Source organism: Xylaria bambusicola (genome assembly GCF_022495145.1).
Source record: "Xylaria bambusicola strain CBS 139988 unplaced genomic scaffold F5B22scaffold_16, whole genome shotgun sequence".
Classification (NCBI taxonomy): Eukaryota; Fungi; Ascomycota; class Sordariomycetes; order Xylariales; family Xylariaceae; genus Xylaria; species Xylaria bambusicola.
The window spans coordinates 659629-682820 of record NW_025953569.1 but is presented as its reverse complement, the minus strand read 5'-3'; the positions used below and the strand labels follow the sequence as shown (position 1 = coordinate 682820).

Below are 23192 nucleotides of genomic sequence, written 5' to 3'. Positions count from 1 at the left end.
ACTTACTTACTTAAGCAGATGAAGATACTTACTTAAGTGGCTGGTGCCGTCCGCTTCCCATGTCCCAGCCAAGACTCTCCCGCAAATACAAAATACAACGTTTCATGATCTTCATCGGGGGTGTGTTTGTCGTTGAACACATGCCCAAAGCTTCGCTAACTGCATATAGATCTAGGGCTCGGCTAGGTAGCGTTTTAGCGCATACGGCTAGGGAAGCTACTTACACCGTTTTAGTGGATCTTTTTTGGTGTGTGTGTTTTTTAGTGTAGTAAAATACCTGGGTACTTAGGTAAGCGCCCAAGGTTGGCTTGCCATGCGGGACAGAAAAATTCCCATCTGGCATGAGCGAAATCGATTCGTCGGACTCGCTACATCCATCCTATCCTTCCTTCTTTTCCCCACGTTACAAAATCATGACGTTGTTCCGTCCATCGACTACTTACACGTGTAGTCTGTATACCGGTATTAACAGTACCTACATTAGCAGCAACAGGTAAGTATTCATAGTGACAGCGAGTCGTGCCCATTGGGAACATCGTTTAGTCGACGACGAGGTGCACTTACAGTAGTGCTGCTTTGCTGACATGGTAGTTTTGTTACTAATTGTCTATACATGCTTGCCTACAGTACATACATACCTCTTTTCCCTTCCTGATCTTGCACGCCGGCCCCTTGATCTCCAGGTGTAAGTACAGTACCTACCTACCTACCTACCTAGGTACTTACTTATCCACCTACTTAAGTACAGTGCACTGTAAGTAAGTATGCACGATATACGGACCCCAAGAACACTGAAACCAGCCCTGTTATCCCAAGCATACAGAAGTCCCACTTGCTCCAGAGTGACCGCCTCAGTAAAGAACACCACCACAACACCAACCCATCAAAAGATGATTCTGCAGGGAGTGTACACACAGATTTCAGTCTCCTCTCGTCTTGTATTATTCTCCTAGGTATCCATCTGTGCCTATCTGTGCATACCTACCTGTTTCCGGATTCACGCAGATGTCGTGTACTATCCTAGAGCGTCGACTATGTGTGACTTTGCCCTGGGGCCCCTGCTGCTTTGCTCTGTTTCCCCCTCCCCTACAATCCTACAATCCACTGTTGCTGCTTCCGCCACGTATGGACACTACACTATATGATCATGCATAACGGAGCTTTTCCTCAGGATTGGCCGATATTCTGGTGTGCCACCAGTGCCTCCAGTGCCTCCAGCAGAGGGCACGCATGAAGCTCTGCAGGAGTTCTGCATGAGGGGGCGGTGAACGAATAGCTATCGAAGCTGTCGGAGACTGACCTCTCCATCTGTCGACCGTCTCCGCCAATGGCTGCCTGGTAGCCAAACCCTGGTCGCCTGGCTTTCTGCAAGACATTGCATGGTGTAGGTGTGTAGTTTAGTGGACATCCCTCGCCTGCTCGCCTCGCGAAGATGGGAGATGCTGGTCCTCCCACTCCAGATTACACGACTATACACTCTGTATATACCATTAGTACACCACACTGAGTACGCTATACTGGATAATGTGCTGGGCACATTGCACTAGACTTCGCTAGAAAATAGCGTCAAGGGACCTTGTCGGTTGGTTCTCTCTGCTTTCTGCTTAGGTACCCGGAGATTCACGTTGAGTTCAGCAGTCTTTAGGCTCCATGGCATGATCCCGTCCCATCTTGAACCCGACTGCGACATCGCCATTTGAAATATCGTACCATACGTACCCCCCAGCAATTCTTGTTTTGTTTTTATTTCCAGAGCTACGGCTGCTCATCCACCGTCATGGGGTCAATCGCATCAATATCAGTCAGGCTCATCAGCATCAGCTCCGGCATTTCGCATTCGCATGAATCACTTACTAGTACTGAACAGCAATAAGTAAGGGCAGCCAGAGCCGAGTAGCCGAAGATTTCCCCTTGTGAGCGATTCCCACAAGGAACATGGGCCCTTGCAACTTTCTCGAAAAATCTTACCAGTATCGGTCTAGCATCGGCCTAGCGGGCGCCGGGGTGGACCACCCATCAACACTCCAGCAGAGCTCCATCTCCATGCAGACAGACCCATGCGCTTTTTTTCAAGTCAAGAGCTGAATGTGAACAGCCGATTCGCTGAAGACGGTGGTCGTGGTACCTAAATTTAGAGGATTACTTAATAATCCCTGCAGCAGTCCCTGATAAGCAACCTCCTCAACCACTACTATGTACGTGCAGCGGCTGGCGATGCAGACACAAATGCCTACTGACTTACCACCTAACTGCCTAAGTACCTATGGTGATTCAGGCAGTGATTCGAATTGTTGCATTTTCTAGGGGTTTCTCTCTATTCGGCTTCACCTGCCTAAAAACAGAGAAGAGGGTTAATGACCCAGCGATTTGGTGAACAATCAAGACAAAATTAGGCGTAGGTACTAGAATCCACACGCCACGTTGTGACTCTGGGTTGGACCCTGAGAATGTTGAATCCAACGAAGCGTCACGTGGACTGTGCTTTCTATTCACATATGATAATCAAGGCATGTGATTCGAGTATCTTCCTCCTAATTCTCCGACCCTAATGTAAATAATGCACCTTCTGCTGCCACTTGTTCACGACCACCATTTTACAAAATGCTGAACGCTAGATATGCACTGCAGGTTCAGAGAGCAACCTCGACCATACGGACATAAGCGAAGCTGAATCTCTAGAGAAACCCGGTGGCCAAAACACAACGGTATGCGGGGTTATTCGTTCGCTTCTCCATCCAGCCTGGACACAGCATGTCGCTTAAGAAACCTTTTAAGGCATCAATCATTTGAATGAACCGAGGGCCATCCCATTCAAGGAATCGACGGCCGCGATGTCGCCGGTGGCTGTGAGGCAGCATTGGACCTGTGCCACAGAAGAGCATGGAATCTTTTTCGCCAATCATAGCCGGCTGACACCTTCCGAACTCCACGTTCACATATCACTGTAGTAGCCAACTTGTTCTTAACATATGGTATTATGACAATATCACTTAGTTGATTGTTGTCTTGTCGAAGCCGCCTCTTGTCATTGGGAGCTCCGTCTCGTGCGTAAATAATATGGTATGTCTTGACCTGAGGTCCCTGGTATAGATAGCTTGTGCATTCCTACATAGTTGCCGAATACCCTGATCGGAGGCACAGCGGCGGGTTCCCGGGACACATCAGGTTCTATAATTATCCAAACCAACAGAGCGTAAAATGAGGCTTCATGCAAATAGTTGGCCACCAGTATGCCCTGTCAATTTGCAACGGGCCGTTGAATATTGCGTCCCTACGAAGTACCTTTTTGGTGGGACAACATTCCTTGTAGCCTCCCAGGAGATGACAGAAAAAGACCACCGACCAGTAACGGGTGCTTCCCGTGAGGCACAGAAAGCACTGCCACAAACTGCTGATATAATGTCCTGGTGCCTTTATTGGCCCGAGACAAAGTCCGGCCATGCCTCTCCGTACGTATCCACGACCCGCATCGAGAATGTCGCCGACACGGCGCCGAATAAAGGGGAGTCCGAACATAGCTTCAAAATCAGCCACTACATCCGATTTTGTACGACTCCAGCGTCCAATTAAGATGTCCGTTTTCAGGGCCGCCTTTACGAGGACACCGCCGAGAATCGATGCTATAACGGCTGACTATTATACTATGCGGACTTTGCGGGCGTACGCAGTAGTCATCATAAGGGTTACTGGGATGCAAGCACGTGAGCGTGTACACGACATGACATGCTGATATAGCCTTTATTATTCATGGTTCCGCACCTATAACGACCATTCAGAAGACGTTTCAGATAGGACAAGGAAGGTCAATTTGTGTTTTTCAAGACGCCAAAGATAGCCATAGGTATCTTTCGAGTCCCGGAGAGATATACGAACGCGGTGCAAGTGCGCTGCGTTGGCTAGGACGGTCCTTTTTATCTGGTATTACTGATTCCAGGAATATCACGAAGTAACTCTAGAATTCTTTGCAACTTTGACGGGTGTGGCGCGCACTGCCCGTAGTGTGTTCTGATAGATACTTACAGTAGAACCCACGCGTAAGGCATGACTACTTGGACGACGAGACTATTTCGGAATGCAGAATTTTTTTCGATTCAGAGTTGTCGATCGAAACTCTGTGATCTCACGCCCCCGTTTCCTTCCGTGAACCACAACTCGATAGCATAACTGACTCGACCTAGTGATGGAGTCAGAAAAGGTAGCCGCCGAGATTTGTCTTGTCTACCGAGCGCCTCGGTCTGCGAAAGTGGATGAAAGTGACGAAATAATCGAACTACAAGTCCACATAAAACATGTAGATCTTAGACTCGGACACTACGTTAGATGCCATGAGGATATCTAGTGCCGTTGCTAACGTCAATCTCCCCTTTTTTTTGCCCTATCATCTTTTGTCGAGTGGCAAAAATTCTTCGAAAGTCTATTCTTGCGCGATGAATGTTTCTCTGGTGGGTAAAGTTTATAGTTTAGATCTCGGTCGAAACACTAGTTTTTGGAAACGGTCTTGAGACTGTATCCTCCATCGTGGTAGCAGGCTACCGTGCTAGTTTCGGGCGGTTGACAACACGGTTGTTGAGTCTCCGCACGTGACACATCCACAGTATATACCAAACAGGCGATACAAATACGCGATGATTAAGATCGTAGGCCGGAGTAGTGTAGAGTTTCCACCGAAATCGTCGCCTAACGAATGTCTTCTTTTAGCAATGTCGGCATAACAAGATTGAGAATTAGCAAGGCCCAGTTCGGGTGCCATGACTAGACAATGCATAAGTGTAGTGGGTTAGGTTCGATTCCTTTCAGCGCGATAAGGTTATTCGCCTTTGGCTCATTTGGCCCTGTGACGATCCTCTATGTTAAGCATAATGTAATTTAAGTACAAGCATAGCGAGGATCAATCCAAACTATGATTACAGTCAACTTTGGGTAATATTGTTCGAGACGTTGAATCCTTAATTCTTAACCTTGTCGCGCAACTTCGGTATGGAAGCAAAGCTCGGGGACCGATTACATCCGAGACTGCGTAGTCTCAAAGTAGGCAAAAGGACCAAACAATATAAGCACACTAACTGGAGAGAAGGATTTCCAACGATGAGGATGTTCACGGCAGTTGCATATCTGCGGGACCTGGATGATCAATCTGAATGGTTCATGTTTTGATTTCTACTGGAAGATTCCCAAACAGTACCAGACCGAACCCCTGTAGCATGTTCGCGGCTAACACTGGAACCCCGAGATTTAGTGTTGCATGCCCTCCCCTGCCCTGGCCCTCCAGGGTAGTGTCGCAACCAGCCCCAAAACGGCTGCATTTTTCAAAGACGTGGGCAAGGGAGTAGGTAAGCGAGGAAGGTAGATGAAATCATCTATTCTAGAATGATTATCATAGCCTATAATTGTATAGAGACGCGCTTTACCCCTATTTTTCATATGTTGATCCCTTAAACTAACTGCCTGTTCCTCCTAGCCGGGAGACTAAAGTAGCCGGCGCGAAGTAAGAGAACGCAAAAAAAAAAAAAAAAAAAAAAAAAGAAGAGATGTGGAATTCTCATGTGACCTACACTACATACCGTAGATACCTAAGTACTGTACGTGACCTGCGCACATGACCTGCCTACAGTCACTAGCGTCGAGGACCTCGAACGACGACGGAATGTGGGCGGAAAATACCTGTATAGCCCCCAGGGCATCTGTCGACATCTCCCGCGGAATTGACCGAAAGAAAGGGTCCCCCTACTAAGTAAGTAGCCTAATAGATATGTAAGTATAGTATGATGGGGCGGTGCGGCAAAAATACAGGACATCGAACGAACCGACCAATCGACCAAGTATCACGATTGCACGTCATGGTAGTATAGAAAGAGGGACCCTCAGCTGCAGTCAATCGACCGGCATTACATCTACCTACATCTACATCTACATGTAATAGGCTATGCTATGCTATCTGCATGGTACATACTTACATACATGTAAGAATATTCTGAACAAGCACCAGTGGCGCTCGCCTGATGTTACGTGACTTGGTGCCGTTGTTCGCCAACCATTACCCGATCACTTGGCATGGCTTACTTACATTCGCGCAAGCTAGGGACTTCATGAACATACTATGGATATGTATATGTATAACGAAAACACTACCTAGTAGTAACCGGTTTGAGAACTTTTGCAATCTCAGAATACTTAACCAATATGTACTTGGCACAGTAACATAACACTGTACTTACAGTAGAGATGTAGAGAAAAAATAAAATAAAAATAAAATAAACACGTAGAGACTACCCGTACACTAGTTAACAAGGTTTTCTCTATCTCAAACAAACAAAAAAAAAAAAAAAAAACGGTTCCGCGGTATGTCTCAACCACTAAGGCCTATGTACTTAGTGTATTGGCCTAGCAAGACACCAACCGACCCTTCCGATAGGCTCGGAACCGAAATGTCGTCAGTGGGCTTAGCACAACACCATGTTCTCTCCCCTACAATTCAGCACACACCCTTGCTTGCTATCCTGTACTTAAGTATGTATATGTAAATGTTAGAATAGCATAAGTAATATCTCATGGAATAGGCAGTTACCGCCTCAGCGGTATTTCAAACCCGATGTTTAAACAATCCCTGCTCTTCTAGGCTCTCTGTGCATTACTCACATTACACTGCGCGTAGGTAGTATGGAATCCTACGGCGATTACTCATCTCATCCGGCGCCCTACCGCATGTTATGTAACGAAGTATGTAGGTAGGTAGTCAATGCATCAATTCGCTAGTTGTCTTGCCTTTGTAGCTGCGTTTATTTACTTACAGGCGGTGAATGGGCACGCAACGGAACATTACACCACACGACACTATTGTATGCATAGGGTAGGTATCACGATACCCTATGCCCTTCGGACTACCCCGGACTTCTCCCCCCCCCCTCTTTCTCTCTCTCTCTCTCGCACGCGCGCCTAGTGCAGTAGTAAGAGTATGGGCTGATCGATATCAAATCTCACCTACCTATACTACCTAGGCGGAATGCAGATATAGCACCAGAATTCAGTATTACTTACTTACTTACTTAAGTACTGACACAGAGTGGCCAAAAGTAACGTTAACAATCATTAAGTCTGCTTTTTTTTTTGTGATGTTGTCATACGGCATGCTACACTACCTACGTACGTACGTTGTTATACCACGCCTCAAGTAACATGGCCGGGGAAAAATCGCGAAAACGTAAGATCGAGATCCATTCGATGGATAGAATGCCGTAGCTATTTATATCACGGTCTGGCCTTGGCGATATGAGGGCGCGAATGCGCCGGCGGAAAAACCTTATATGTTGTACTAAGAGTGGGATTGGCTGTGTGGTTGCGCGAAGAAGGTTTGGTGCTAATAGTGTAGCGGTGGCGATGGTTGGTGTTTTGTTGTCCTCGTGAGCGAAGACTTTGTGAGGATGGGGTGGGTTTCATGCTGATGCTAATTACGGTGTGTGTCACCGTGTGTAAGAACTATGAGTAGGGTAGGGGAGAGGAGAGTGTCTGTCGATGCATATCCTGCTTGGCTCGTCTTTGCCTTGCGCAACGCTGTTGCGCAAGGTTCCAGCATTATCGTGCTATTTGAAGGTTTGTTGATGAGGAAGAGAACGGATGAGATTGGGTAGGTGATATTGATAGAGGTCGTCGACGCAACTACTTAGTCTAGAGAGTATGATGAGAATATTTACTCATGTCATGCTTGATTTGGCAGGATCGTGAGAATAGGGGTTACATAGACTTGTGAGAGGGTTGTGACCTTCCTTATATTGGAGTCTCTTGAGAACAGTGGTTCTGAGCGGGCTTTCCCTAGATCCATTTCATTCTATTTGAGCAAGAGTATGTTGAAATATGCGGAGGACTATGTGTTTCGCAAATTCAATGAATATATACTCATGATGTTTTTATCACAATCAATTGATTTCCTCCGCTCGTGCTCTTGCTCTGAAGTCTCACCTTGATCAGTGTTGAAATCTAGATATCCTACGGTAATTATCGAGTTTCCTTTGATACGCAACAGTCGATAATTCCCTAGTATTTATTGCCATAGACCAATATTGTTGCGTAGTTATAGTTTAGAAATAGTATATGAACTACCAAGTAAAAACGGAGCGATAAATGAAAGAGCCAGAGGAGAATTGAGAACCAAAATCTGTCAAGGTCATTAGCTTTCAATGAGAGCTTTATATTAATAGTTATATATCGACGGTTTCATAAAAGCACGTGCAAAAGAACGATGTGTAGATAGACACCACATAGTCATCACTATAAGAGTTCTTTGAACGCCTTCATAGTTTACTTCACAGCTCCATTGAAGACACTGAGTCATCCGATAACGCTACCTCCAACTTATACCTTTTATCCTACCAATATCATATTCAAGAGAGTTATTAACTTTGTCGTGCCTCAGATGATAAATAGCGAAGTAGTGACAATCAGTACGATTTATAGCTCAAAAGTATGATAATATAATACATCGACCATGAGGGTATATACATCAATGTTCTACTTAACTGAAAATCATACAACAGAGAACTGGTGTAGATGACACATCCAGGCTTTCCGACTGCCGGGACGCTATATATAATGGCTTGCATTACTACGGGCTGGTAGTGGCTCATATTGTTCACTTACATGGCCTCATGAAACAAGTACTGCTGAAGCTAAGAGAGGGTTTCATAGGGCTGGCATCATTTGTATCTAACCACATGAACTAAATCTATAATACATCAATAACCATATTATCTGGAGTTAGTAGTAGGGTACTGAACGATAAAAGTAAATTCTTATATAAGTTGAATACACTCCCGAAACATCCAAGATATTGCTAACTTATACTTTCTTGTTCACACTATGCTACTTGAATCAAGCCTGACTTAATTCTATAGTATATATACCGATGACAAGTGACGACAGAAAATCTTAGAATTGTAGCATCTTCTTAATATATCGAATATCATTGTGCAGATAGACACGGTCTAAATCATCACGCCATAGATTCTCAATCTTTCTTAACCCGCAATATTTACTTCCCATCACGATCAGCATATTTTGACTTCGGAAGCCTAGTCTACACACTTATCGCCACTTTAGGAACTGCAATCATAGGGATGGATACTGCATGGTAGTTATATGATGGCTTCGAACCCTTTATGCCTAGGCTAGGACTATATACAGAATGCTTCCTTGTTGTAATCCTATGACTGCGACCCCTTCTTTCGTTGGCCGATCAATACGAAGTTATTCATACACTCATATCAGTCATTTATGAAAAACATTGTTCCTATAGTAAGTAAATCTATTATATTCCTCTTTCATATGTGCTTGTACAGTTTGAGCGTGCTTAACATGCGAGTTTCGGTGATAATTCAGGGTCAGCCATTTTGTCCGCAATGAAAGTGAAGCTCTTCATCCTTCGCCAGTATATAAGATCTTGGCGGCATTCCAAGGTTAGGTATTTTGGTCCGTTACTAGTTAGACCGAGCTCAGCAGTGTGAGATTCGGATAAACCGGATGAATCTTGGCAATGATAACAGATTATTTTATCGTGATCGGTCTCAATTCCAGGCAGCATTTCAAGCCCTTATTATGCATTTTTTTCATTATCGTATCGGAGAAATTTCTCGTCTGCGCTGTTCGCCCTGAATAGTCACGAGCTACCTGTATGCATCTCCTTATCCAAGTGTACCGACACGACGATGGTGTTCAATGTGAGAAGCAACCATAAAGTTACCAATTTCGAAGGAATGGTTAGTTCTTATACGAACAATCCACGCTAGTATTGCGTGATCTTACACGGCGTATCTATTAATCGTTAGGACTAACAACGCTCTCGTGCATTATCAGACCATAATGTTATCTGCATCTTACCATGCTCTGCTTCTAGGGCCAACACCATCTTATCTGACAATGCTGCTTACAAAATTTCTTTCCCTTAAACATGTCGAAGCAGGACTTGCTAAACAACAACTAAAGGAAAGTTCTTGAATCATGCTCCGAAGCCTAATTTTCGCCGGCTCCGTAACGATTGCGGTGTTGGCACTGCTCATCAGCCAATGGACGCCTCCATCAGCGCCGCATGTCGAGCATATTCGTCAAGGGCGCAACAACACCGTCTTGATCCTGTCAAACAATGAACACGGGCTGTCCAATGTCCATGTGGCAACGGCATACGCCTTGTTGGAGCGTCACCCGGAGGTGGAGGTTCATTACGCATCTTTCGCGCCCATGGGCCGGAAATTGGGGCGCGTATCCGACCGAGCTCGGCAGATCAACCCAGCAGCACGCAGCATTGTTTACCATGAGCTCCCGGCGGAATTATCGTTTATGACCAGCGGACGCAAGAACGGAGAAGGGCCGGTCGACGTCCTTCACTCCCCTGGTCTCGGCAGTATCAAGACAGTAACCAAATTCATGCCCTGGATTGTGTCGATCTGGTCTGGCGAAGATCATTTGGCTCTCTTTGAGAAAATCACAGGTATTATTCAAAAGCTTCATAATGACCTCTCTCCTCAAGTGGTACTAAGTGTTCATCGATTGCAGACGTGATAGATGAAGTAGATCCCTCACTAGTCGTCTTGGAGGTCTTCCTCCGACCCGCTATCGATGCGGTGTATAACAGGAGTCGCCTTCACGCCTATATCTCCCCTCTCACTCCTCTTGAGCACTTTGCAATTGAGCAGCCTTATGGTAGCTGGCTATGGAAGTATCCTGTGTAAGTCTCTACGCACGGCATGAATCCTGTTAGTAGTGAACTGATTTCTACATAGCATGGGTTCTGGCATCCCGTTTCCAGTACCGTGGACAAGAATGCTAGAAAATATTTATATAAACTTGCGATTTTACTATTCCATGTTTCGAATGGCGGGCCAAACGGACAAGAATAAGTACTTGGAATCGAAAGGCCTTGTCTACCCTATTAGCTGGTTCAACTTCCGCAACGCAAATGTGCCCTGGATCTCGCAGGCCGTCCCAGGTGCCTCGACACCGCTCGACGTTCTTCCGCAGAATGTTACTCTTACCGGACCCATCCTTCTTTCGATGGCAACTGCTGAGGAGCAGGCACCAGAACTAACTAAATGGCTTGCTCGTGCTCCAACTGTGCTTATCAGTCTGGGTACTATTTTCATATATACGGAGGCGCAAGCAACAGCAAGTAAGTAATTCTTTAACGACATGAAGGCTACTTATCATAAGTCTGGACTACTTAAGCTCACGATGGCTGACTCTGGGTTTGGAAACTAGTGGCACAAGCGATCGCAGATACACTAATTTCGCGACCTGATCTCCAGGTCCTCTGGAAATTCATGAAAGCTACCGACGCCAACGGCACGAGTTACAGCGACGAATTCCTAGAGCCGCTGCGCCCCTTTCTTGAGAACGGGCGACTCAAGATGGAGACGTGGTTAGACGTACAGCCTGTGACGCTTCTGGAAACCGGCTACATCGTTCTTTCGGTGCATCATGGCGGGGCAGGCTGTTATCACGAGGCACTCGCGTAAATATGTCCCTCGTCCCATACTAGAATTACGGGAACGAGAAAAGCTAACCTATGTGAATGATAGGACGGGGGTGCCGCAGATGGTCTTACCCCAATGGCTAGACCATTTCAGCTTCGCGCAGCTATCCCAAGACATAGGGGTTGGTGTCTGGGGATGCTCGGAGGCGAGCCCCTTTTGGGGAGCCACGTGTCTCCGCGATGCATTCGCTACTGTCTTAGACAGTGAGAAGTCCGCCCAAATTCAGGAGAAGGCGAAACATTTCGGCGACATCGCGAAGAGGAACCCCGGCCAATACGTGGCTGCTGACGAGATTGCGAAATGGGCTGCCTCCGGTTATGCTTCTTGAGCCAGGCTCTTTCTCTTGGACATAATTATCTTTGGTATTGGCTTGAAGCTTGCGCATGGGCGCATGATGAACTCTTGTAAAATATGTGAATAGTAGGACTCTTTGTGTGAATAATTATACACGTTCCGACTACTTCATAACAAGACCTTCGTCCATTTCCCGTCTGCTCAGATAGTCACGACGTTGTCGCTTGTTGCTGTAGAGCAATGTGTTTTCGCCGATCCAGTTAGAGTGGATTACGTTACACCACTTTCAGGGGTACTTTAAGCTTGGTTAGATCTTGTAACCCATCCAAGACGACCAGCGGCCAACCGCCATCCAGACAGGTTGGCATGGAACAGAGGTATAGCACTATACTATGACCTAGCGAAAGATAACATAACTTCAGGTTGTCAGGTCGGGACCCTAACCGCCTGCACTCATTATATATGGTACTGTGACACAGATCCTCGAGCAAGCCATCTGTGTAACCAACTATCCATCGTAGAGCACTTCCACTTTTTCGTCCTAGGGGAAGACAAGGTCTCTACTGAACCTGCTATGAAACAGGAATCTAGCTCTAAACTATGACACTACCCAAGGGTTAGAACGTTATTCCATCGTAAATATGATCACATGGACCTACTATGTATGTGGTACTGCAACCAAACCAATGACAGCGGTTAACGAAAGCAACGGGTACTAGGTCGCTTGTGATAACCGAGCCCATGAGCTTTAATAAATATGCATGTGAGGCTTCTCAGTTATTTTCTCAATTAATACTGTGAAAGCTGTCGATTTGAAGTCATGAGTAGGTTCAACGTCCATTTGATGGTATTATAAGCATGTCTAAGCAGAGGCGATCAATATACCATCGTCTAATTACTTAGATACACTGTCACTGAGGTTTATATAACATTTCCATAACCTTTAAGTTAGCGGCTCTGGTGATGTATGAGCAAGGCGGCTTTCCAGGGTATTTTGTATTATGCACAGTACCACGGGCCAAATGGGATATGATACAGTGTAGATTTCCTTTGCCGGGTCTCTCATACATGACATAGCCGATCTATCGTCTTCTACGTTTGAATTCATGCCCCAGCACATTTTATACACATGATGATACAACCAATTCAGGATGAATACATATATATCGCTTAGCGGCGTCTGTTCAAGCCGTGAATCCTCGTGCTGTACTTCCACAAGCTCTTGTACTTGGGCTTGGACCTCTTGGCCTCCCAACCACGGGCCTTCTTGGGTCCCTTGAGCGAGTAGACGCGCTTGTGCTTGAATTGGATATCGGCGCCTGGTACGCCAGCGCGTTCCATGACGCCCGCAGTACCCTCATCCCATACGGTTCGGAAAATGTTGAGACCGACGGTCGTCAAAGGGAATTTGTCCCGGAAGCTCTTTAGACTGAATCCGTCGCGGCCGCTATAGAGCTCGCGCAGTTTTCCAATGTCTAACGTGGCACCGTCTTCCTGCTCCAAAACGAATACAGCCAGCCGATGGTAGGGCGCGCCCATTTGGGAGAAAGCAGGCAGCCACGGGACGGCCAGCTGAGTCTCCTTGCTCAACTTGCTAAGGGGCAGAGAAGGCTTATCAGGGGCAATGGGTATGTTGGCTGCGAGGAAGTGACAACGGCGCTCGAATGAGTCGGTTTCGGCGTTAGGAACATCCAAGTCCACTACAGCAACCGACACGAGGCGTTCACCTGCGTTGAAAACCTGTACTTTCAGACGTGGCGGCACTTCTGTCACCCTCGAGTCCAGAATTTCACCGGGCTCGACCTTCTTCCGACGGAAGTAGAGCTGCACGTCGGCAACAGGATCGAGTTTGGGCAGAGCATCAGGGACGATCTTTAATGTTTCTATACGCTGATTGATGACGCGGTAGGGCATACCACGCCATTTTTTCTCGGCTAAGTGCCGATAGATGGGCTTGGTCATATCGCCTATTGTTCCTGTTAGTAATTCTGCTAACGATAGCTTCTATATGAATATGTAACAAGAAAGAGCATCGGCACTCACCAAACCCGTCTTCAAATCGGCGTTTCACAATGGGATCATTGATATCAACTAAAATCTTGAGTTCCTCGACATATTTCCTCAAACTCTTAAGACGTACGTCTTTCTTATGCTGGCCACCAGGGACTTGATCGGCGGGTGTCTCCTGGAGGCGCTTGATCTTGGCCAATTCCTTAGCGAGGGCCTCTAGCTTCTCCGATCGGTCCTCCTGTAAGATTTTACGAGCCTCCTGAAAACATTGGTAGGGTAGCTGTTCGAAGGGTACATTTTCTGAAGAGCGCAAGGCAGCACGTCGACGTCGCGATCCGACGGGAGGGGTTCCGGCCCGCATCAGCTTCCGCTCGGCCCAGTGTGCGGTGGTTGTGTTCGGGTCCATCAGACGCTCCCTCATACGGAGCTTAGCAGCCTCGGAGGCAGTAGCAGCATCGGCAGCATCGGATTGAGCTATCGGCTTTGACGACGAGCTGGGAGCAGGTGTTGTGGCGGTCGTTGTTGAGGTTGGCGGTGGTTCATCTTGCCGGCTTGATGTTCTCGCAAAGGAGCGGGCGAAGGATGTCGATGTCTGCAATAACAGGCCCTGCGGGTGGTGGATTGACTGTATGAGGGGTCTCGCGACCCTCTGGCAGCCCGACATGGTGCCAATTGCAGCCAGAATGAGGGCACGGAGGAGACGCTGTCGCGCTATTGGATCTATCGGAATGACGAACGACGTCCCAAGATGCAAATGGACTTTTCCTTGCCTACAGAAAAAAGCCAAAAGCTCCATCCCGCCGCGCCAGGGACCCGTCCGGGCAAAAAGGTGGGTCGCTAAGGGCTATCTCAGCGCTGTCATTCGCTGTTGTGGATCAATTTCTGCCCTATTGGGAAGCCTACGCTCTGCAGCCAGTCCTCGATATAATTTTTCCGGGGTTTGACGAACGACATACCTAACCATCCAATCCGATCCGATCCAGCCTCATCGTCGCCATATCACGGCTGACGTCTCTTCAACACCAGTCACCCCGTCTCTACCTCCAAGCGCCCTTCGACGTGACTGGCGGCGCCCGTATAGCACACGAATCGGCACTACAAATGGCTGCCAAAGGGGCGAGGGGTCTCAGTGAGGCCATGAAGGGCCTGAGCCTGGCCTCGCATACATGCAGAGAAGCAGCTTCTGTATGCCAACACCCTCCTATCCGCAGTCGCTTGCACTGGACATGTTGAGACGCATTTATTGACTGCTGAGAAGGCTCGGATACCGGCAGCAACAACATTCGTGCGCTCAATGGCAACCGAAGCCCCTCTACCGATCATTACTACGAACACATCATCCTCACCACCTACCTCGCACTGGAGACCAGGTTCGTCGCTTTGAAGTCGTCCTGTGCTCAATGATCCAATCTAACTTGCACTTTCCCACGCACAGCACCCACTGTTCCCGTAACAATATTCAACTTCCCCTCATACGAGCCCCAACGTCTGGAAGCCTGGTCCTCGAAACACCTGAATCTCCCCTTGCGCCGGGACATTCTCCACCTCGCTGTCGTCTACGAGGGCGACAACACGCGTCAGGGCACAGCATCTTCAAAGACGCGGTACGAGGTACACGGTTCACACAAGAAGATGCGTCCGCAGAAGGGCATGGGTCGCGCCCGTGTAGGCACCAGGCAATCGCCCATACAACGAGGAGGTGGAAAGACATTCGGTCCGAAGCCGCGCGACTTCGGCACCAAGATCACCCGCAAGGTCTACGACTTGGCCTGGCGGACCGCGCTGTCGTACCGGTATCGCCGCGGCGAGCTCGTCGTGTGCCAGGACGGCATGGAACTGCCTTTCCCCGATGAGTTCCAGGCGATGTTGCAGAGCAGCACGATGCGCGAGGCTGGCGCCGAGCTGGAGGCTGGGTTCCGCGCCAAGTGGGTGAAGCAGGTACTCGATACCAACGAGTGGGGGCGCAAAGCCGGCCGCAGCACCTTCATCACGAGCTCACGCCGAGTCAATCTGTTCGAGGCTCTCGGCCTCGTGCCCAATTGGGGTCGCGCCCTCGATGTGGGCGATGTGGATGTCAAGGATCTGTTGGAGACGGGGCGTATTGTCGTCGAGCACGACGCTCTTAAGCATATGATTGAGAGTCACCAGAGCGATATCATACCTAACTTTTATGTAACCAATGCATCCTTACCGAACAGGGCGGTAAGCGGAGAGGTGCTCGTCGAGTGAGCGGGCGTTGCTGGCTCGGCTGTGCTTCAGATATAAGGTTGCATCGAATGCGGATGACTGACGATGTGTGCTTGGGCTCTTCAGTTGGCATGTGTCAACTTGGCCAACTGTACACTGAAATAATCCGCTTCTGCGAGTAGAACAGTGTATTTTGTGTAAATAAGATAGGCAAATGTACAATATGAGACCTGACACAATCACAATAATCCCAGGTATCTTTTCATGTATATCCCAGCGTGCTACTAACAGAAGTTTGCACGGACTGTACTAAATCGTACCACGATTTATTATCTTCCAGACGACGCCTTGGTGAGCTGAGTAAACAACCGAAACCTACTCTTACCAATGTCTTCCGACTCATACAAGACGAATTCTTATCCAAGGACACCCAGTAAATCCCTTTCTGCAGAGCATAAAAGGCAATGAAACGACCAGAAAAAAAAGAGTAAGATGCAAGAAGTAAATTTTCGCCATGATTAAACGCCTAATATGACAAACAACAAAGTGTCAACACCCGCTAATTATCCGATAAGAGCGACAATATGAAGCGAAAGGACTCGAACATCACTTGATTTCCCTCCCTCCCCTCGTTCTCTCCAACCAGTAAGATATAACCTTGTACAATTACCAAATCTCCCACGTACGACCATAGCCATCGGAGAACTCGGGATCCCGTCCGCTCTCCCATAGATAAGCCGGTATGAGCGCCAGATTAGTAGTTGGGTCGGTGACGACCAGCGAATCCCTGGTGTTGTACGTCGACATCTCTTTTTTTTTTTTTTGATTTATTTAAAAAAAATTTAGGGTTGGCTTTATTTTGATTTATTCTCATTTTTTCCTTCGCTCTTCAAGAAACATGGTTGTACTGGCGCAGGTTAATGGAACCATATTCTCTGTTTAATTGATCTTGTCGAATACCTTGTACATCGCCCCAATTATTGCGTCTTTATCGTATTCGCTCAGTTACTAGGCATTTTTCTTTTTCTCCTTGATGCGATATTAGGATAATTCGCTCGAGCGGAAATTCGTCTACAGCAATGATTATCAAAGGTTGGTCGAACGTGAATAGGGGATAATTAGTGGAGTGTTATTGTTCAGATATGAAAACGAATGGAAGGGGATGTAATTAACTCCTCTTATGATTTGATGTTATACAGAAACAAGCACCCATTTCGTTAAATTATTGACCGGGTCTTTTCGCCCGGTCAAAGGACGAGTTACGAGCCGACAGGCCACTATAACTATTCCATGCTTGGAGAATAGGATATATTCCCATTTCTATAATTCCTAATCCCTTCGAAGTCCTAATACATGAAAATTTCCCCTCCCTACACAACTTAGGTAGTCGTCAGGTATAGTTACGTTTTGCAAAACACAAGCCGTGCGCTCGTGGAATCCTCGACATTATCCCGCTCAACAGAACAGCCCACAAACACCCCTCGGATTTATCCCCCGAGTCGGTGATGCGAAAGCATCAGTATGTACCTGAGTAATGACGTTTACCCGTTTAGGTAGTTCGACGCGCGTCCTCGGCAGGGAAACCTAAGGTTAGGTAGGCAGGTATGGTTATATGGTTGTCACATGTATCATGGGTGCTTATTTACATGTGTATACATATGCCACCGTATGTATGTGTGCAGGTTAATAAGGTTTTCCTTGGAAGCTTTGCAGCGCAGAAAGCGGTTAGACTGGAAACGAGGTAGGTCAGTATTGTGACTTGCGTTGTGTTAGACGCTACCTACACTTCGCGGCTTTACCATGAATTATAGATTGGTCAGATGAGACAATGTTGGTGATACAGCTATATGAATCGTATCCTGATGGCAGTATATTAGAAAACTTGTCCTATTTTGCGAAGACCAGGAGTTTAAGCGTAGATGTCGACCTAGGCTATGTAAATAAGTAACTGAAGAAACCGGGATTCTAGAGTACTTGGGTGTCTGGGTTGGCTTCGCCTATCTACCTGATAGAGTTAAGTTCGTCTTGTTTCCCCGGATTCTGCGTGATGACGGACACCTTATATTGATGCATATGCCCTCGTGATGATTTTCCGAATGCGGGACTTCTTTGGTTGTCTCGTCATTGACATCGAAACTGGCATACTTGATACGTTGTTGGGCGATGTTTAGTAAATGTTAGACGGCTGACAGCTTTGGATTGTTATTGGTGTATTTGATGGATGCTGGAATCTGCTCGAACGATCGATTCGGTATTTTTGATTATCGGATGCTGCCTTGTAGATGTGCAGAGCGATTACTTGGGCAATCGCTACTTCGCGCGTGAGTAATTTGAACAGAACGTCAGGGATAATACACTCCTGGCTTCATCTATTGTCTCTACTCATTATTAACCTAATCGTTTTGAGTGCTTCCTGGGTATAGATGTATCTACCACCTAAATACTCTCTGACCTTCGCCTCGTCTATTGTGATTGAGATTGGTACCAATTCATTGCCAATATTTCTGTAAGTAGCTCGGTATTGCATGTATAGCTGAAATTTTCTTATATCACCGCCTCAGTAAGGTCGAATCACCATCTTTTAAGTGTTCCTCTATATTCGTGATAGATTATTGTCCCTGCTATAGATAACCCAGTATATACATTCCATGTACAGCCGGATGATTAGTCCCAGCATTAGCTTCAGTATCCCCTCCGTTTCCGTTCCGTTTCGCCCAGTTCCTTGCACTCCCCCATCTTACAGGAAAAATTGCGTTCATCATGGGTACGTGCGTTATCGTGTACAAATGTCACATGTATGCGTTCCACAACATCTCGTGTGTATGTGTGTATCCCTTTGTATTCCCTCTGTTCATATAACCCACCACCAATCGTAAGAGAAAGGCGAGAATGCAATCCCACCATGATCCCCAACTCCGAGCTTCTTCTCCGTAATAAAAAGGAAGAGGAGAAGATAGTCTGTCCCAAAAAAAAAGGAGAGATAGTAAGAAGGGTAATAATAGGTGGCAATCAGTAATAGATAAGAAGATCATGAATGATGGCGAAGAATGAGAGAGCAAAATATAAATATATAAATGATTGCTATAGGGTATAAAGCGGGGTTGGCTCGGGTTACCAGCAAAGAATCGAAGCTTGTTCCCGACTTTTGCGAGACAAATAAAAGACAGAGAAAAACAGGGGATCGAAGAAAATTGTTTGCCGTCGATGGTACATGCACCTACATCATTCATAAGATCGTAGGCAAGATGCTAGGCGCCTCCTCACGATGTACTAATTTGCGCTTGAAAACAAAGGCCCGTTTAACAATCATTGGAAGACCAGAATGAGCCTAGCTGACTGGGTGATCATATAGTGATATGGACATGCCGTCGTAGTCGGGTTCGTCATCAACCCCTGGTGTCTGGTCAAAGCCTTGCGCTAAGTGATCCTGAGACGGTATAGGGTAGCAGCCTGGAGTACTGATCGACGGTCTATTCTGGTTGAAGAACGTCGGGGGCGATGTGACCTGGCCGAGGTTGTGCGGAACTTGGGACGGGGTCGCCAGGGGGCTGATCAAGCTGGGACCGCCGGCGGCGTATTCGGATCCTGTGGCCGACGACGACGGCATGCCGTCTTGATGGCCATTTATGCCCTGCGTCGGGCTGAAGTGCGCTAATATCTGGTCGTATCGTTCGCCGGTGCCAATGACGAACCTCTTCGCCTCGTTCTCGATCCACTTGTCGATGTTTGAGTCATTACAGTTCGCGTGGGCCATGAGTTGCGCCCGGATGCGACTCGCCTCGTCTACCAGGCCGTCTAGCTCCATATGGAGGTGGGCGTTTTGATTTTCAAGACCTGACTTTGTCTCCTCCAGGTCGTTGACCCATTCCTTTTTCTTCTTCCGACATTTCATGGCGGCGACCCGATTCCTTTGAAGAAAGTGTTTGCGCTTGCCTTCCGTCTCCTTTGGGTTCGAGTTTTCCTTCGCTTTGGGTTTACCTGGCATCCTTCGCGCCGAGCTCAAGAGCGGTGGAGGATCATCGTCTAGGTCTTCCATTTCGGCCTCGCTGTCCAGAGCTTGTCCGATGGCAATGTTTGGCGCGTTCTCGGGGGTGACCAGATGCTGGGATTCGTTAGTCTCGGGCGTTGATGATGATCCGGTTGACAGAGCCGGAGATTCGAACTTCGATGGAAGGTGATAAGGGGAGGCGACGATGGTTCGCGGAAGAAGCTCAAATGGAGTTTGAGGAGTTGAAAGAGATCCTGAATGTGGAGGTTGTGTATGGAGTGGAAAAGCGTCAGCATATGGCGTTGGCTCCAGGCTTTCGTGAAACCCGGTATGGTTCGTGGCTGCCGACACACCAAACATGCCAAAGCTGAGGTCCTCCTCGCTATGGAAGTTAAACCTGCTGAACGTCGGCGTCGCGTTCATGTTGTCGGCGATTCTCTTCTGTTTGCAAAGGACACGAAAAAGATAGCAAGGGGTAATCCGAACCGTTTTGAACCTTTGGGCGTCAAAGAGAAGCAGACTTGATTTATAATAGTCCAATGGGCGGCCAGTTCCGAGGGAACGAGGGAAACGGCGCTTCCTCCGTTGTGGCCAAGCAGTCCTATTGGGTGGCTGTCGCACAAACTGATCAATGTGGCAGAATATCGGGCATCGACGGAGGCTCAGCTCGTAGTTCACAGGTAATAAGGAGAGTGAAAGCACCTGCCAGTTATCGACAAACGATGAATATTGGGTCGTCGCTGATTCAACCGGGGAAGACACGGAGACATCTGGAGGACGAGGGTGACCTATATCTAGAGAGTACCGTTGAGATAAGGCCGATGGCAAACGAAAGTCCTCGGTAACGTACATACCTAGCGAGCCGGTCTTAAAACTTCACATGGCTTAACTGGATGCAGGCCACATATACATGGATGAACCGGGTACAGCACCAATGAAGACTAACACTAGACACGTCAAACTCGGAACGAAACTTTCTTGCTCGACCCCTCATATCATGCCCCTCCTTCGTGGTTTAACACAGTACTATTTTTGGGATGGGAAGAGAGAGGTTCATCAAAGTAAAAATATCTTGCTTCCGTAGTAGAATGACATATATACTCTGAAAGTATGGGAGTGAGCATTTGCCGCTTCTGGTATGTAGCGAGAAGTGAGCAGCCACAGAGATAGCTAGAGAGTTACGAGATTTGAATTCTGTAGCTCGTCATGCAGATGAAGACAGGAGGACTAGACAGGCTTATTTTGATGGATTCATATGCTTTCAAGGGTTTGTTGTAGATTGTACTGTGCGAAGACACCAACTGTAGACAAGGAAGGGTTGCTTTGTGGCTGTGGATATATTGAAACCCGGTAACTGGAGGCGAGCTTTGCCCCTAATGCTTGAGCTTAGTCCTGGCATATGGTTAGTGGTGAACCTCCCAAGCAGCCAAGATCGGCCAAATTCCCTTCGATCGTAAGAATCAATGCAGCGGATTCTCGGAATAGATAGGCCCTCATAGCTTCGCCTCGACGACATGCGCCTCGATTAAGAAGACAGTGTTGTCGAGCTAGAGTATAGGCTTCGCTGTAAGAGGGGTGTCAGGACCAGACAGGCTCGAAAGAAATGGAAGGTGTCAGGCAGAAGCAAAAGTCTGTTGTTAGAACGATAGCCATTATTCGCTGATTCTCTACCCCTGGACCCGTCACAGTACATTAATTGTGCGTCAAGGTTTTATTTTTGGGTGGATAGGGGATATAAGACAAAAGAGACCGGCAGGCTAGAGGCCTGCTCAAACTCTACCTACATGATGAAAAGACCGGTACATGGAATCGACGCCATTGGGTACACGCAATGCCCTAAGGATGCAGGACAGCTTAATGTATCCGCCCTGCAAGGAGCAGAGAAGAGAGTGGCGGCTGTGGTTTCTAGAATCGACTGTGACAGCACACCTACATAGGTCTAGAGCTTCTACGTTGTCAAATACAGCCCGTGTGATTGGCGGTGGTTCCGTTTTGGGTTTTTTCTGGCATTCGACGGTGGAAGTCTAATTAGCATGTGAACCTGAGCACTGTCAAGATATGCATGTCTTGGATGCATACAACTCGTGAGGGTGTTAGCCGAGTCTTCCGCCTCAAGGTTTCAGAATAAGATTAGAGAGATGTCCTCTGATACTGCGCCGACGTACACTAAAAGTGCCTCAAGCCAAGCCATCAGCTCTCATGGTGTTATAGCCATAGCCCATGTAGACAGCTTGAGGAGGATGCAGTTTGACTGGGCTGCGCGACTCAAGCATCCTGGAGAACAGACAGTTGCTTGAATAGCAGACTTGAAACTACGCAATTGCCTACTTGTCACACGTGCGGCTTGCGTATGCAAATGCTTTGACTTCCCTTGGGCCACATGGCTCTCTTCGTGCCGTGGCAAAATTTTCTCAAATGTAGGTGAAGGGGCCCCGTGTGTAACTATGTAAGCCAGCATAAGAGATCCTTCAAGGGGCGACAAGTCAATGGTCATACTGCCTTGCTTGATACAAGACTATCTAGAAAGGCAGGGCAGGTAGATAGCAGCGCCGAGGCGTCGCCGAGGTTGGATAACGAAGAAGTGAATTTCCCGTCGGTGAGACCTGTAAGTCCTGACAGCCGGCATATGCCTATAAGCAAATAGCCTGGGAAGGTAGACATTCAGCCTCTCACTGCCATCTATTATCCAGAGAGCCTCGCTTGGTCTCCACTCAGCATTGAACGGTGAGATTTAAGGTTGTACCCTAGATTCTCTGATGATATAGGCCAACATACGGCGTGTGGACAGTGCGATCAAGTGAGATCGGAAACAGCGATAATGGAGGTACGAGATAGGCCTCACTGAGTGCTTGTGCCAGTATTGTTCGGTGTTGTTAGTCTGGACGTTTTGAATCCGGCGGCGCCGGGTTGCCGCTTGGAGATATGTAGTCGGTTTATCTGAGAGCGAGCTTCTTCCAGAGTTTCACCACAGGTCAAAAGTCACACCAATGCACGTGGATCTGGGACAAAGTCGACCAGGTCTGTGGATTTGCCGAGCAGTGGTCCTTGCTCCTCCACTCAGCCTTACGAGTGCGACCTACGTATCTACATATCTACCCATCATCGACGAGGGAAAGCCCAACGGGGTGTTGTGAGACATGGCCCATTCAAAGTTGGTTGGACGGCGGATCATGCTTGAACGGCGGGCATCTCTAAAC

At 47.5% G+C, this 23192-nt stretch overlaps 4 protein-coding genes across 4 annotated transcripts; 2 read left to right on the top strand and 2 right to left on the bottom strand.

The window, feature by feature from the left end:
- Positions 1 to 9987: 9987 nt before the first annotated feature.
- On the top strand, positions 9988 to 11844 carry F5B22DRAFT_635847 (uncharacterized protein; the record flags this gene model as incomplete). Its single annotated transcript, XM_047977205.1, has 5 exons — positions 9988 to 10474; positions 10540 to 10711; positions 10767 to 11152; positions 11242 to 11494; positions 11562 to 11844. The coding sequence occupies 5 exons, from the start codon at positions 9988 to 9990 to the stop codon at positions 11842 to 11844; spliced, it is 1581 nt and encodes a 526-aa protein (XP_047831745.1).
- A 1136-nt stretch (positions 11845 to 12980) lies between these two features.
- Positions 12981 to 14484, bottom strand: F5B22DRAFT_645819 (ribosomal protein YmL35; the record flags this gene model as incomplete). Its single annotated transcript, XM_047978645.1, has 2 exons — positions 12981 to 13777; positions 13854 to 14484. 2 exons carry the CDS (start codon positions 14482 to 14484, stop codon positions 12981 to 12983), a joined length of 1428 nt encoding a protein of 475 aa, XP_047831744.1.
- A 216-nt stretch (positions 14485 to 14700) lies between these two features.
- On the top strand, positions 14701 to 16272 carry F5B22DRAFT_603632 (ribosomal protein L4/L1 family protein). The gene is made up of 3 exons (XM_047974759.1): positions 14701 to 15005; positions 15079 to 15190; positions 15256 to 16272. The coding sequence occupies exons 1-3, from the start codon at positions 14922 to 14924 to the stop codon at positions 16047 to 16049; spliced, it is 990 nt and encodes a 329-aa protein (XP_047831743.1). The 5' UTR covers positions 14701 to 14921; the 3' UTR covers positions 16050 to 16272.
- A 3063-nt stretch (positions 16273 to 19335) lies between these two features.
- On the bottom strand, positions 19336 to 20418 carry F5B22DRAFT_645817 (uncharacterized protein; the record flags this gene model as incomplete). The annotated part of the gene is made up of 1 exon (XM_047978644.1): positions 19336 to 20418. The coding sequence occupies one exon, from the start codon at positions 20416 to 20418 to the stop codon at positions 19336 to 19338; it is 1083 nt and encodes a 360-aa protein (XP_047831742.1).
- Between the last annotated feature and the right edge of the window lie 2774 nt (positions 20419 to 23192).

Coding starts and splice junctions, on each gene's coding strand:
- F5B22DRAFT_603632 (XM_047974759.1), top strand. CDS start 14,922: ATGGCTGCCAAAGGGGCGAGGGGTCTCAGTGAGGCCATGAAGGGCCTG. Junction 15,006..15,078: donor CATGCAGAGAAGCAGCTTCT/GTATGCCAACAC, acceptor ACTGCTGAGAAG/GCTCGGATACCGGCAGCAAC. Junction 15,191..15,255: donor TACCTCGCACTGGAGACCAG/GTTCGTCGCTTT, acceptor TCCCACGCACAG/CACCCACTGTTCCCGTAACA.